This window comes from Homalodisca vitripennis, chromosome X (assembly GCF_021130785.1).
Source record: "Homalodisca vitripennis isolate AUS2020 chromosome X, UT_GWSS_2.1, whole genome shotgun sequence".
In the NCBI taxonomy this organism is placed as follows: domain Eukaryota; kingdom Metazoa; phylum Arthropoda; class Insecta; order Hemiptera; family Cicadellidae; genus Homalodisca; species Homalodisca vitripennis.
The window spans coordinates 9,088,162-9,101,956 of record NC_060215.1 but is presented as its reverse complement, the minus strand read 5'-3'; the positions used below and the strand labels follow the sequence as shown (position 1 = coordinate 9,101,956).

The following is a 13,795-nucleotide window of genomic DNA, read 5'->3' as shown; positions in this document are numbered from 1 at the left end:
TAATTTTGCCGCCCCTACAATTTTTCCACAAGGAGCAAATGACTCCCCGCCCCGCCCCCCTCTAGCTGCGGCTCTGGGTAGAGGATTGAGTCTTCTCTTATTAGTCTAAAATGCCAACTGGACAAGTTTGCTAAAACTTAAAAGCAGCACAACTTTTTTTTAAATGACACATAAAGAAAAGGCAAGAGAACTTGCTATAGACAACAGTGTTAGAATTTCTCATAAAGAAGAATTCAAAATAAAGATCTTCTTTGTAACTGTGGATAGACCTGTCCAAACTATTGAAAGCTGTTTGTATGAACGCTGGCTATGAGTATGAAGATGTCTCAGACAAGAAAAGTGATGAGCACAGTGATGATGAGATCAAGAAGGTAATGATGAAGACAACGAGATCCAATGAAAAGCGTCAGCATCATGCAACAGTTGTATAAAATGTGCATAAACAATTATATTAGAATTATTGAAAGGGAAACTTTCAAAATATATATATATTTTTCTTCTAAACATCCCAGTGACTCGTCTCTTCTGAATGAGCAGTTTCTAAATTTAAACTTATCAAAACCAGACTGAGATCTTCTTAATAAACGAAAATTTAGAATCTTTACTGTTAATGCACTCAGGAGCTGATATTTTGAACTCCACAAATCCAGATACCTCTATTGATTATCTTTGGCACTCCAGCTCCGAATTAAAAAGACTTATTCACTAAAAGAACATTACATTTGTGCACATATTTGTTGTTGTTACTTTCCTTAAGAAATTAAGTAGTAAATGCTGGTAACTCTTCTTTTAGTATATGTAATGTAAAATTATCTGGTCTTAATTTTTTATGTATGTTAGTTTACCAAAATTACACTAATTATGTTTCAACTACTACTTTGTATTTTATTTTACCCTTGAACAATAGAATTTAGCAAACAAGCATTAGCTCCCAATACACTACACCAACCTGTCCATCCAAATGCATTACCTTTGATTCATTAATGTTTTTCGATGTTGATGCATGGCATGATCATCCCCATGATTTTTAACTTTGGATTATCGTAATGAATCCATTTTTCATCTCTAGTCACTATTTTTGACATAGCTTGGCTTCAATATGTGTGGTACCCTCTCTAGACTAGAACTATCCGATTACCCTTGCACTCCAGAATCTCAACATTTGCGGTTAGTGATGTGCCGCTCCTGCGCAACCATAAAGTTGTCCAGATTTAAGTGACACATCGGTTTTTGCTGTGCCCAGTAGTAGGTTCAACTGGAAGATATAAATCAGCCAGAAGTGGCTCTGCTGAGTAGTTTGTTGAATTACTCCCAATATTATTTAGCAAGAATTTTCTTTCGATATGTTCTCCAACTCTTCATGTTTATAAGTTTCTGGCCTTCCTTTAAGTTCTTCATCCTCTATGTCAAAATTGCCATCCTTAAACCAAAACTCGCCCTTGCTACTCTTGAGTCCCCTGCCCGTTCGAGGTACCCAGCACAGGCCTGCATATGTTTAATTATTTTAACCAATATTTTCAATTTGTTTACATTACGTCAGCATAAATATTGGGAAGGCCACAAGCATAGCTGCCTCTTACCAATCTGGTTGACTTTTACCCGAGTACCTGCCACTGGTGTTGAGCTCAGTTCTCGAAACAAGTTTAGATAAATCCTATGTAAAGTTTCGGAAATAAAGTTCTTTTTACTGAGTTACAGAATAGTTGTTTTTTCTGTTTATTTTTATTAAATTCCTATTTGGAATAAAATACTCATTATGTTTAAAAACATGCCATGGAGAAGTTCTGTTTTTGTTGTAGCATTTCTGTGTGGAAGGGGGAGCGATCAAGTTGGTGGCGTTGGCGGCAAAAGGGTTGCACCAGAATAGCATATTTCAGCACTGTTTAGCAATGAAGATTGTTATTCAAAAACCTAATTCAATATTTAGCTATCTGTTTTGTAACAATTTTTTGATAAACATAAAACATCAAAAGTAAGCATATTTTAATGGAGTAAGTATAAAACAAGACTAAACAAGCAGTGTGGGCTACATCACACCTATATGATTAATTTTTCAGACTTGTAGTCTTAAATTGTATACTATTTAAATGTCTGGTTAGAGAAGAAGAGGGGTTGTGTTCAACGCATAACCAAATAGAGCCAAAAGTGTTCAAAGTCAAAACAAATTTGTAGCTGTAACAAACTTCAGATACTGAAAATATCATAAGGCTATTAAGAAAATTTACCTTTGTTAGGTGTACACGTAAAATGTACATAATAAACCTGTAGTCATTACAAATCGTCCATAATCAATAATTTGAAACAATATCTGTTCAAGTTGCTAAAGAGGACATTATCACTATATTGTTTGTACTGTAAATAAACACCATACCTAAAGGAGCAGCATCACAGTCTAGTTCTCGCACTGACATTAGACTCTTTTGGGCCAGTGCAAGTATGACTTCTGAAGTCGTAGGCACATCAAAAAATGCCCCATCAGGTCCCTGGTGATTGAGCAGCCAGGAAACTGCGGCACTACGGTTCCACGAGTCATTTTCTTCGGAAAGAGCCTGTAGAGCAAAGTTATATTTACAATACACTGTAATTCATTCTTACCAATGGATGCCCATAAAAGTGTTGGAAAATTGAATTAATGAACTTTGACTAAATACTTAAATGCTTAGGAATAAAATATGCAAGGGATTTTAATTTTCCTAAAAGTTATTAATTGCTGATTTTTGTTATAAATTGCTTATAATTAAATTTATTTTGTTTAAAAAGATGAACACTTAGAAACAGGGAGAGGTTCATTTATATATAATTGTTTATTCATACACAAATTTTAAATGAAATAGTGTTTACAGATTAATGAAAATAAATATTCTGAAGTGGTTTTGGCAGGTAGAATGATAGAGACACAAAGTTCTTTCACTAGGGGGTGGTAGATTGTACCTGCAATTTGGTATCATTTCAATTCCAGAAAATTCATTAACAAAGAAGATTTAGTATGATTAACAATCATAATTTTAAATACTACTTCTGAATTACATTTCAGAATAAAATGTATTTGATAAAGTATTTCTTCAATTTTGAGGGTTAATTTCCAGAATAAATTTAGAATGAAGATGGTTCTAAAGTGTTATAATATTTATAGCATTTATCCAAATTGTGTATATAAAATTTTGACACTAATGTTGAAAACTGTAACAGATTGCAGAGATCATTTGATCTTTTCTATTGTATCTGATTGGTTCAAAGAAACCATGCCATGTAGGGGAAAGCTACCGTTCTACCGATTGACTTTCTTTATTGGACTCGCTTCTCGTTCGGAGTTTTAAATATAATAGATAGATAGATAGTGCAATCTCTTAATCGAGGTGTGTGGCCTTTGCCTTCCTTGTTCCAGTTCTCGTTGGCTTACAATATATCACGCTGCAAAACCCCTTTTGTATGCTTAGTTTTGCATTAAACTCTGTACTCTTGTCTTGTGTGGCTGGTTGTTTTAGAAGGCATACTCAATCAACCCAAATAAAGTGATCCATAACCTTTGTGTCTCTCATAACGTTAGTTATTGTATGATAACCTGGTTTCAAGAGGAGCTTTTTCCCGATTGATATGTTGAGTTTTATTTGCATCGCTTTAACTGTCCCCCCTGAAGATGTGAATAAACCGAAGAACCGTGTTAAAAGGAAAAGTACCTTTGATACTTTCAAGATATTGTTAACTGTGTTTTTACTGTGTCCATGATTACCAGGCGCTGTACTGTAGGGCAAAACCAGTTTTGTGCTGTGCAACATTTAACGGTGAAGCATTTGTTACCATAAGTTCAACAACTAGCTTTATTCCTTCCTTTCAAAGTTAGAATATGTTGAAGAAAAAATAACATTAGATTTGTTATTTGCTATTAATCAGCTCAGCGGGGTACTGAGTGGGGATCACTGTATGTCAGTATATTTTGTCTACATGGAGTTCTGCAATATGGTATTCTCACATGGGGAGTTGTGTCGTCTGCTCTACTTGAACAGCTTGTGGTCACACAGAGAGGCATAATAAGGATAATTTTTAGGATAAACCACAGATATCCTTCTAATCTTTTATTTAAAGAGTTCCCTGTTTTAAGAGTAAGGACAGTTTTTATAAAACTCTTTTACCTCATATACAAAAACACAAAGAATATACCTTTACAGATCTCCGGCACAACTATCTTACTGGACATAGAATACAGTTTGGATATCAGATACGTAGACCAATTGTTCTATAGAAAAATTCAACTTTTTACATAGTTCATAGGATTTATAAAAATCTACCAGAGCACATACTGGAGGCTGAGGGTGAAAGTGTAGCCGAGTATCAGCAAAAGGTGGGTCAGTGGTTGCTCAACCTAGGTAGTGTGGCTGCAGAAGCACTGATTCTACGCAGTACTAATAATTGATGGAGAAGCCTACTAACAGGAGATTTGAAAATGTTATCTATATGAGAATTTGAAAGGATAACAAGATTTTGGATATTTTCCATCGTTACAGGTCTGAGCTTTTCAAGTTCAGAGATTTTCTTTTTCTTATCTGAATCTGAAATTATTTCTATTTTGGATTCTCTGAAGGATGTTAGATTATTCAGAATTATTTTGCTGGCTTACTTGCTGTAAAAAGGCACTTTAAGAGGGAGTAAAAACCAAACCAAAAAATAGCACAGAGGAATCAAAAAACTGTTTACAGTATAACATGTTCTTGTAATAGGGAATACACGTGCAAGACAAAAAGACCACTAAATGTGAAAATCAAAGAACATAAAGACAATAAGAAAAAAGTAATAAAGTTTAAAAATGTACTAAAAAGATATACATGGGTGGATGTCTATCTAGCTAGCTTAGACCTTAAATATGATACGTTTTGCTCCATTTTTATGTTTTATTTTCAGATTAGTCTTCCTAAACTTAATTAAGAGAACATAACAGCAGTGCAAAATGAATTACAGATTGTTTCAAAAAAGGAAAAAACTGTATAGTTCAACAGAGTAAATTGTGTAAATTATGCTAAAAGGAGGTATTTTGGGGGTAAAATACAGAATTCTAATGATATTTGCAAATCAACTTGGTAAATAATTAATTCAGAAACCTCCAATATAAAGGAATGTAAATCGCAATATAGTATCAATATAGATGGTAAAACTACTACAGACATAAATTTTATTAGTAACTCATTCAACAATTTTTTCATAGATACAGTAAAGCATCAAATTTTACCAAAACTCATGAACCCATTCAAAATAGCTTAGATATCAGTTTTTCAAACGATCAACAAGCTAAATTTGATGTTGTCCCTGCAGGGAAATCAGTGATACAGAATTAAAATATTATAATTTGTTATAAGAACAAATTGTCTATTGGATACAATGAGGCTCCTATTATAACTGTCATTAAGAGTGCTTATGATGATCTGATCAAACCTTTAAAACGTTTGATAAATTCGTCATTTTTAACAGGTATTTTTTCTACAAAATTAAAAATCAAAACACATCTCCTTTATTTAAACAGGAAGTACCAGTGACCTGGGTGGTTATCAACCTCTGGCATTACTTCAGTATTTTTCAAAAATATTTGAGAAAGCTATGTATAATCAATTAATTGGGTTTTTAGAAAGTAACAGACTCATAGAAAATGAACAATATGGTTTTCGACCAAATAGATTAGAATTAAGCACATTTACACTAAATTTTTAGGTTTAGTAGTTGATGAAAATCTCAGCTGGGATAAACATATAGATCACTTCACAAAAAAGATCACTTCGGGCATTTACACCCTCTACAGGCTCTCAAAATTGTGTTCAATAATTAATATTTTATGGATGGTATATATTGCATTTATTCATTCGAGTATAACATTAGGTATAATTTTTTTTTTTAAGGAGAAGCCGATTCCCTTTTAAGCCTTATTCTGCCCATCTTCATGGGCCTGTGTGAGAATCTTACCAAACAGAATAAGGGAGAGAGTCAACACAGTACAAGGTCGATGATACTGATAAAAAGCGTCGCGGTCACAGAAAAGTATTTATGGAGCAACCTCAAAGAAAATTTACATAGAATATTATTGTTATAAATACATGCTATTCAAATAATGTTAAATCTGAATTATTGTACGTCCGTAAAATCACATTTCGGATAGAAAAAAATAATGACTGTGTACTCGCTTTACGTATTAGAAAATATAATGTTGTACTTTTTATATCATTTGAAATATATAAAAGTAAAATTAAATTTAAATAAATGTCACAAGAATATTTAACTGAAAGACCACTATACAGCCTTGATGAATATTTTGAATTTTAACAATTTTAATATCCGATAATTTTTAATAGATATTGTGAGTTCTGTTCCCGCAATTGTTTCCATTCTTTCGCTATCATTTGCATTCTTTGAATTTTAGTTTATACTAGTTTAATATTTATGACCTAGTTTTATTTATCTATATTAATATTTTTTAACATACAAATATTATTTCACGCCATTCTTGTACGTACTATATCCAGTTATATGCTATGTACACTGTACGAATAAAGAATATTTGAATTGAATAATATCGAGTCAGGGTTATATAAACGTCTTATAACCTCTACACCAAAACCCAGAGCTATTGTAAAATATAGATGCCAGACTAATTATTGAGTCTGGGTTATTAACATGTTCTAACCTCAAGACAACCATCCAAAACTGTTCTAACACAAAGATGCTAGTCTGGTTTTCAGCTCTGGGTTGTATTAATCTTATAACAACCCAGCACTTAATCTGTTAATCTTATTAACATCAAAACCCAGCACTGTTGTACCACATTTGTGCCAAACTAATTACAGAGTCTGGGTTATTAACATGTAACCTCAAGACAACCATCCACCACTGGTGTACCACATACAGGGTGTTTGAAAAGTATGGGTACCGCTTAACATTTAAAAAACCATAGGAGATAACATCTATAAACTTTGCACAGTGTCATATGGCTATGTAAACTATTTTTCCTTGCTATTACCATGACATGCCAACCATGGGGGGACGGCCCACAGAGGAAAACACGGAAATCTTAAATTGAAGCATGGGTCGAGTGATACCTCATTTGAAAGAGCTCACTTAGTAAAGTTGAATGCCGCAAACCGCATCTCAAAAGGTTTATCCAATCAGAAATGGCGGGTTGTTTTAGGTACACATTGTGAAGTACATTATGCGCTGCCATTTCTGACTGGATCGTCGTATTCTGATGTGGTTGGCGGCGTTTCACTCTACTAACCAATGTGTTTTCACTGACTTTGTTTAATTAGCAAATTATGTCATAAATTTATAACACAATAAATAAAACTAAAAAACATCGGTATTTATTGTGTTTTATTTCTGATTGGATATGTTACGGCAAAGTGTAAAATCAGGCATTGTATAGAATACCTAGGCATTCTACACATTGCCAAAAGTAAGCAGGCAAAGTGTGAAATTTTAAACATTTCATACTTTGCCTAGGCATTCTATAAAAATGCCTGCCTGGAGTTCAGGCAGAGTTAAAAATCTGTCTGTTCCATTGTTTTCAAGTTACAACGTGCTTGCCTCACCTACTCCCCCCGCCTATCCCCGCTATAACGCTGCTCTCAGTTCTGTTCCGTCACGCCACAGTATTGTACTAGGCCTACGCTTCAGTTCTGTTCTGTCGTGCCACTGTATTGTTGCTTGAAAATGTCACAAGTGAACAGTAGTATCAGTAGTTCTAGTGATCGTTTATCGCTAATGAAACTTCGTTTTAGTACCGAACTTGTAAAAATTCGGAATGCAAGTGCTAAAAATAGTGTTTGTTTTACTGAAGACGACTATAAGAAGCTGGTGTTGGAGGTCTAAGATGCCAAGGCCAAGCCCAGAAAGGAACCTCGTCAATACTGGCTACTCAACAGGTATGATGTAATGATCGTAGAACATGTGCAAAAACTAATACACCATTAAAACAAGGAGACAGTGTTGTAAAATTGTATGTCCACGATTCGGATTTATTTACTGTTCTCCATGAAGCTCATGTAGCTATTGGTCATGGTGGAAGAGAGATCGAATGTTAAAAGAGCTAGATATTAAGTACAAAAATGTTACACGTCATGATGTTGAGCTATATATTAGTTTGTGTGAGCCATGTCAGAAGAAACAAAAGGGTTCGAAAAGAGGAGTGGTAGTAAAGCCCCTGATTTCATCAGAATTTAATTCTCGTTGTCAAGTAGATTTAATTGATTTCCAGTCACAGCCCGACAGGGAGTTTAAGTTCATAATGGTCTATCAGGATCATTTGACAAAATTTGTGATTCTTAAGCCTCTCAAAACTAAAACCGCTGAGGAAGTAGCATATCACCTAGTTGATATTTTTACTCTCATTGGAGCACCAAGTATATTGCAGTCAGACAATGGAAGGGAGTTTGCAAACAAAATAGTTTACAATTTAAAACATTATTGGCCTACGTTAAAAAATCGTTCATGGCAAACCACGTCATTCTCAAAGTCAGGGTAGTGTAGAACGTGCAAAAACCAAGATATTGAAAACATGATTTCGACTTGGATGCAAGATGAAAAAACTGACCGTTGGAAGTGAGGGATTGAGATTTGTGCAACTTATGAAAAATAGAGCTTTACATTCAGGAATCAAAAGAACGCCCTATGAGGCTCTCTTCGGCTGTAAAGTAAAGGTCGGTCTTACAACATCTTCTCTGCCTCGAGGACATTTTGGATTCCATTAACAGCGAAGAAGATTTGGAAAGAGTGGTTAATAACATGCACACAACAGAAACACAAACAATGTTAAGTCTAGAACCTCCACTCCAAACCGATCATAAAACACTTCAGAAGTTAATGAGGCAAACCGTTGATGTCAGTTCTAGCCTTCTACAAATGTGTAGCGTTTGTTTGCAGCAAACTAATGAGAAACAAAACTGCACAAAATGTTTAGCGGACATATATATTTCATGTGGCCATTCAATTCAGGGGTGTGATGATACTGAAAAAAACCCTGTTATGTGTCCCTTGTTTTAATTCGGAAAATATTGATAAAGAGAGGAAGAGGTCAAAAGCTTGTCTTGAAAAACAAGCTAAGAAAATGAAAGCTAATTCCGATAAAAAGTTTCCCCCCGTCACCAAAAGGAGTCACTGTTCGTGTTCCAATTCCTGACGTTGACAAAGGAAGAGGTGACTTGAGAAATATTCTGGCAGTGGTCATGGATACGACAGAAGATGGGTTTTACGAATTAGGGACCGCCAACGGAGTTTTGAAACAACTGTACGCAAGGTCACAGTTTACAGTTTGCCAAAAAAAAGCCTAGTTCGAGTAGAAGGCGTGCCCGATCAAAGAAACAGGACTTCGTACCGCTGCAACAGCTCAGTCAACAGGAAGCGGCCAAGGATTTGTGAGATGCACTTGCAAACAAACCAAACAATGTGCTTGTGTTAAAAACAATCGAAAATGCAACTCGAAGTGCCATAGTTCTCTTTCCTGCTGTAAACAATTAATTTCTTAATTTAATATTTCACTTTTAAATTTTACTCTAGTCAAATATGAGGATTTTCAGATCCTATGTTTAATACACATTTTAATACACATTTAATACATGTACATTTCATGTTTTTTATTTGCAATAAACAATTTTTAACAATGTTGTTTATTTTATACTTTGCCTGCAAAACTTTCGACATTCTATATAATGCCTAGGCATTATACACAATGCCTAGGCAAAGTTTGTACATTTGTTAAGAAATGAGTTTATTTCATACTTTGCCTGGATTCACTCGGCAATGTATACAATGCCTAGGTATTCCATACAATGCCTGATTGTACACATTGCCGGGGTAACAGATAAACCTTTTGAGATGTGGTTTGCGGCATTCAACTTTACTAAGTGAGCTCTTTCAAATGAGGTATCACTTGACCCATGCTTCAATTTAAGATTTCCGTGTTTTCCTCTGTGGGCCGTCCCCCCATGGTTGGCATGTCATGGTAATAGCAAGGAAAAATAGTTTACATAGCCATATGACACTGTGCAAAGTTTATAGATGTTATCTCCTATGGTTTTTTAAATATTAAGCCGTACCCATACTTTTCAAACACCCTGTAGATGCCCAACTGATTATTGAGCTAGTTTCGTATTAACATGTTGTAACCAAAAGACCACAACCCACAATTGTTGTACCTTATGGAAAATGTGTGAGTATTGTAAGTTTCACTATTTTATTGATTTCACTTTTTGTTAAAGTGTTATTTTTTGTGAGATATTCTTTTAGATGTTGTAATGTTTTATTTACTGGAATGTATGAGAACATGTTTTCTTTGTCAAATGATACAAATATTGCATTTTCAAGTATTTTAATATCTTTGATTTGATTTATTAATTCATGTGTTTTGAAAAAGTGTGAATCTATCAAGTCTATATTATTTTTAATTTTATTACTTAAGTACTTACGAAGACCATCCAGAAACTAGATTACGTTTCGCTCTGTAGCCGCTAGAGGAGGAACTATTGCGGATACTTTGACATAGGATGGGTACCAAAAATCTTTAAAAAAACCCATAAAAATCAGTGTATGCCTGCTGTATTGACAATTTTGGACACTTATGAAAAAGATGGCGACTCGCTGCTTGATCGAATCTTTACAGGTGACGAGACTTGGGTAAAATACGTGAATTGCGAAACAAAATTACAGTCTATGGAGTGCAGGTACACACATTCCCCCAAAAAAACAAAGAAATGCATGCAAACATTGTCAGCGCGCAAGATTATGGCAACTGTTTTTTGGGACAGGAAAGGAGTTCTTGTTGATTTCTTAGAACGTGGCAAAACCATAAATTCTGCAAGGTATTGTGAAACCTTGTAAAAGTTAAGAAGAGCAATACAATACAAGGACAGAGGAAAGTCAAGTTAGAAAATTTTGTTTTTGCACTACAATGCCTGTAATCATACACAGTAAATCGGACTTGTGAAGTCCAGGATGCTTTGAAGTGGGATATGTTTCCATATCCGCCTTATAGTCAAGAATCAAGAATATTTTATTGCCATCCCACACAAACGATGCATTGACAAAGTCATAGAGTTTAAAATATGTCCTTAAAACATATATAATATACAATATACAAATAAAAACACATACACAAACCTTAACATAGCCTACATGGGACAGTTATATCCTTAATGCTGAGCATACATACATGAACTACATGAAAATCCTATTACTTATATTGTAAAGATACATTTCTTCGATAGAATAGAATGCATTTTGCTTCAACCATTTAGACACAGCTATTTTAAAATTATTACATGAAATTTCCCTAACTTCTAATGGTAACTTGTTAAAAAGCTTTATGCCTATATACAGATAACTATTATGGGTTTTGGCTAGCCTAGCATGTTTTTGGTTGATTGAGTCTTGGTTTCTTGTATAATGAGTATGTATTGAGCTTCTTAAGTCAAATTGTTCTAAATTTTCTTTTACATATATCAAACTCTGCAATACAAAAATACAAGGGAGTGTAAGTATATCATATTCTATAAAGTAAGGTTTACACGAGTCACTATTGCTAAGATTAAAAATTTTTCGCACAGCCTTCTTTTGGCACAGAAAAACCTCTCTAGCTCCGCTGGAGCTACCCCAGAGAAGGGTACCATATGTAAGGTGGGAATGAAAGAGGGCAAAATAAGCCTTTAAAACCAAACTAGGACTAGTACAGGATGTCAGTTTTTTTAAAAAAAAGATCACTCTCGATAACCGAGTACATAAGGCATCAGTATGTGTTCTCCAGGTGAGCTTAGAATCAAGATAAAGACCTAGTAACTTCACAGACTTATTCTCAGAGTTGGCACCTAGACTAAATATAACATGCTCTGATTTATCCTCGTTAACATATAGGCCATTTGCAGAAAACCAGAGATGTGATCTCTCTCTCATATAATTGATCATTATTAGATTAAGTTGAGAAAGTCTATTGGAGCACATCAAGGTAGTGTCGTCTGCATAAAGGACACACTTGTTGGGAAGAAATTTTGGGAGGTCGTTAATGAAAACAGTGAACAAAAAGGGACCCAGGACAGAGCCCTGGGGTACCCCCCTTGTCACCCTCTTGAGTCTAGACCTTGCACCCAATGATTACCACTTTTTTCCAACAATGAAGACCTGGCTTGTGACGCAGTTCTTGGATGACAACATGGAATTGGGGGAGGTGTGACTACCTGATTGAAGTCTCAGGTGGCAGAATTTTATAACACTGAAATTTTGAAATGAGTTCACCGCTATGATAAGTGCCTAAATTTTTATTGTGACTATATACAAAAATAGTATTTTAGTACCACTTTCCAATGTATATAATACAATTTTTTCTTGTACTTTGTATCTTGATTTCATCAAAACGTAGGTAATCTAATTTCGAGATAGCCCTTGTACTACATTTTAGATAGGTGCATTCCATACATACTGGTCTGGGGGGGATATTTGTCACGAGTGTTTTGGATTGTCCTCTTAAATTTGGAGCGTCTACATTGGTAACTTTGGATTATTTTGTCTAGATTTTGACAAGTTTTATACTTGGAAATTACATTGTTTATCTACTTTTTATATTCTTGAGTCAGATCTTTACTTAGTATTTTTAATTATTTGTTATTTTAATGGTTTGTAGAAACGTTTGAACTTTTTCATTATAATCTTTTTACTTTATAGCAACGGTTGTGTCGTTTTTGTCAGATTTGGTAATAATAGAATTATTTTACTTATTTATGTTGCAATAAGAGTTTATTATTTTTAAATCTTTATTTGACTTTTGTATCGTATTTAATTGGTTTCTTTCAAGTCAGTTTTATTTACCTCATGTATAAAATTGCTCCTGTATTATGTTAAGCATGTGCAATTAGGTATATAAATAATACCAAACGATTAGATCTTGGAATCATAAAATGGTAGCATATGCCACTTACTGGTGAATAGGTTAACAAAAAATTCAATAAATACTCGTATATCTGATTCCGAAAATGAAAATTTAATTTAAAATTTGGCAATAAAAATGGGTACAGTCTCAAAACAATTGAAAAAAAGGATCTGTGGCTAAAACCAAAAAAATGTAGATGGTTACGAAAACAAACAAGAAAAATAATACATGTATCTGCCTTTTAGCACCATTCTCAATAGAGCAACACGGAAACCCATTGAAAAATCTACATTTACATAAGTCATAGAACACGAAATACCTGTTCTTAAATTATTAATAAAAAGTTATACAAAAACACAAAACAAAACTATTCTTACAAAAACACTGGAGTTTATAATATTTATTGCAGTGATTGTCAAAATTACTAAATTAGCCAGACAAGTTGAAATTTCAAGTTAGAATTAAAGGAACAAATAAAAGCATTCAAATCAAACAAGACAACAATTAGTATTAAATCTAATTTTGCAGATCAACTTTTTCAAACAGGTCATGATTATAAAAGTATGGAAAAAACAAACATTTTTGAGAAGAAGGAGGAAATATTATAGTCTAAAGAATAATTAAACATTGAATTATAAAAGAAATGTGAAAAATACATTAAATAAACTTAATAATCCAATACTTAACAAATATCAATATTAAGAAAATAATCATTCATATATATATATATATATATATATATATATATATATATATATATATATATATGTATGTATGTATGTATATTATCTACTTGATTTATAAAACTTATGTGAGTACAAACATGCCTGTTTTATAAATTATGAAAATCAGTACTATCTGTATAAAGTTTGTTTTCCATGAAACAAATATATGACAAAAAAAGGGAGT

At 33.6% G+C, this 13,795-nt stretch overlaps 1 protein-coding gene across 1 annotated transcript in view; it reads right to left on the bottom strand.

The window, feature by feature from the left end:
• The window catches only part of LOC124368656 (uncharacterized protein CG3556), a 132,044-nt gene that overhangs the window by 26,205 nt on the left and 92,044 nt on the right, over nt 1-13,795 (bottom strand). Inside the window, exon 5 of the mRNA XM_046825904.1 lies at nt 2,372-2,549. Coding sequence (XP_046681860.1) covers nt 2,372-2,549 — 178 coding nt within the window. The remainder of the gene's footprint in view (nt 1-2,371; nt 2,550-13,795) is intronic.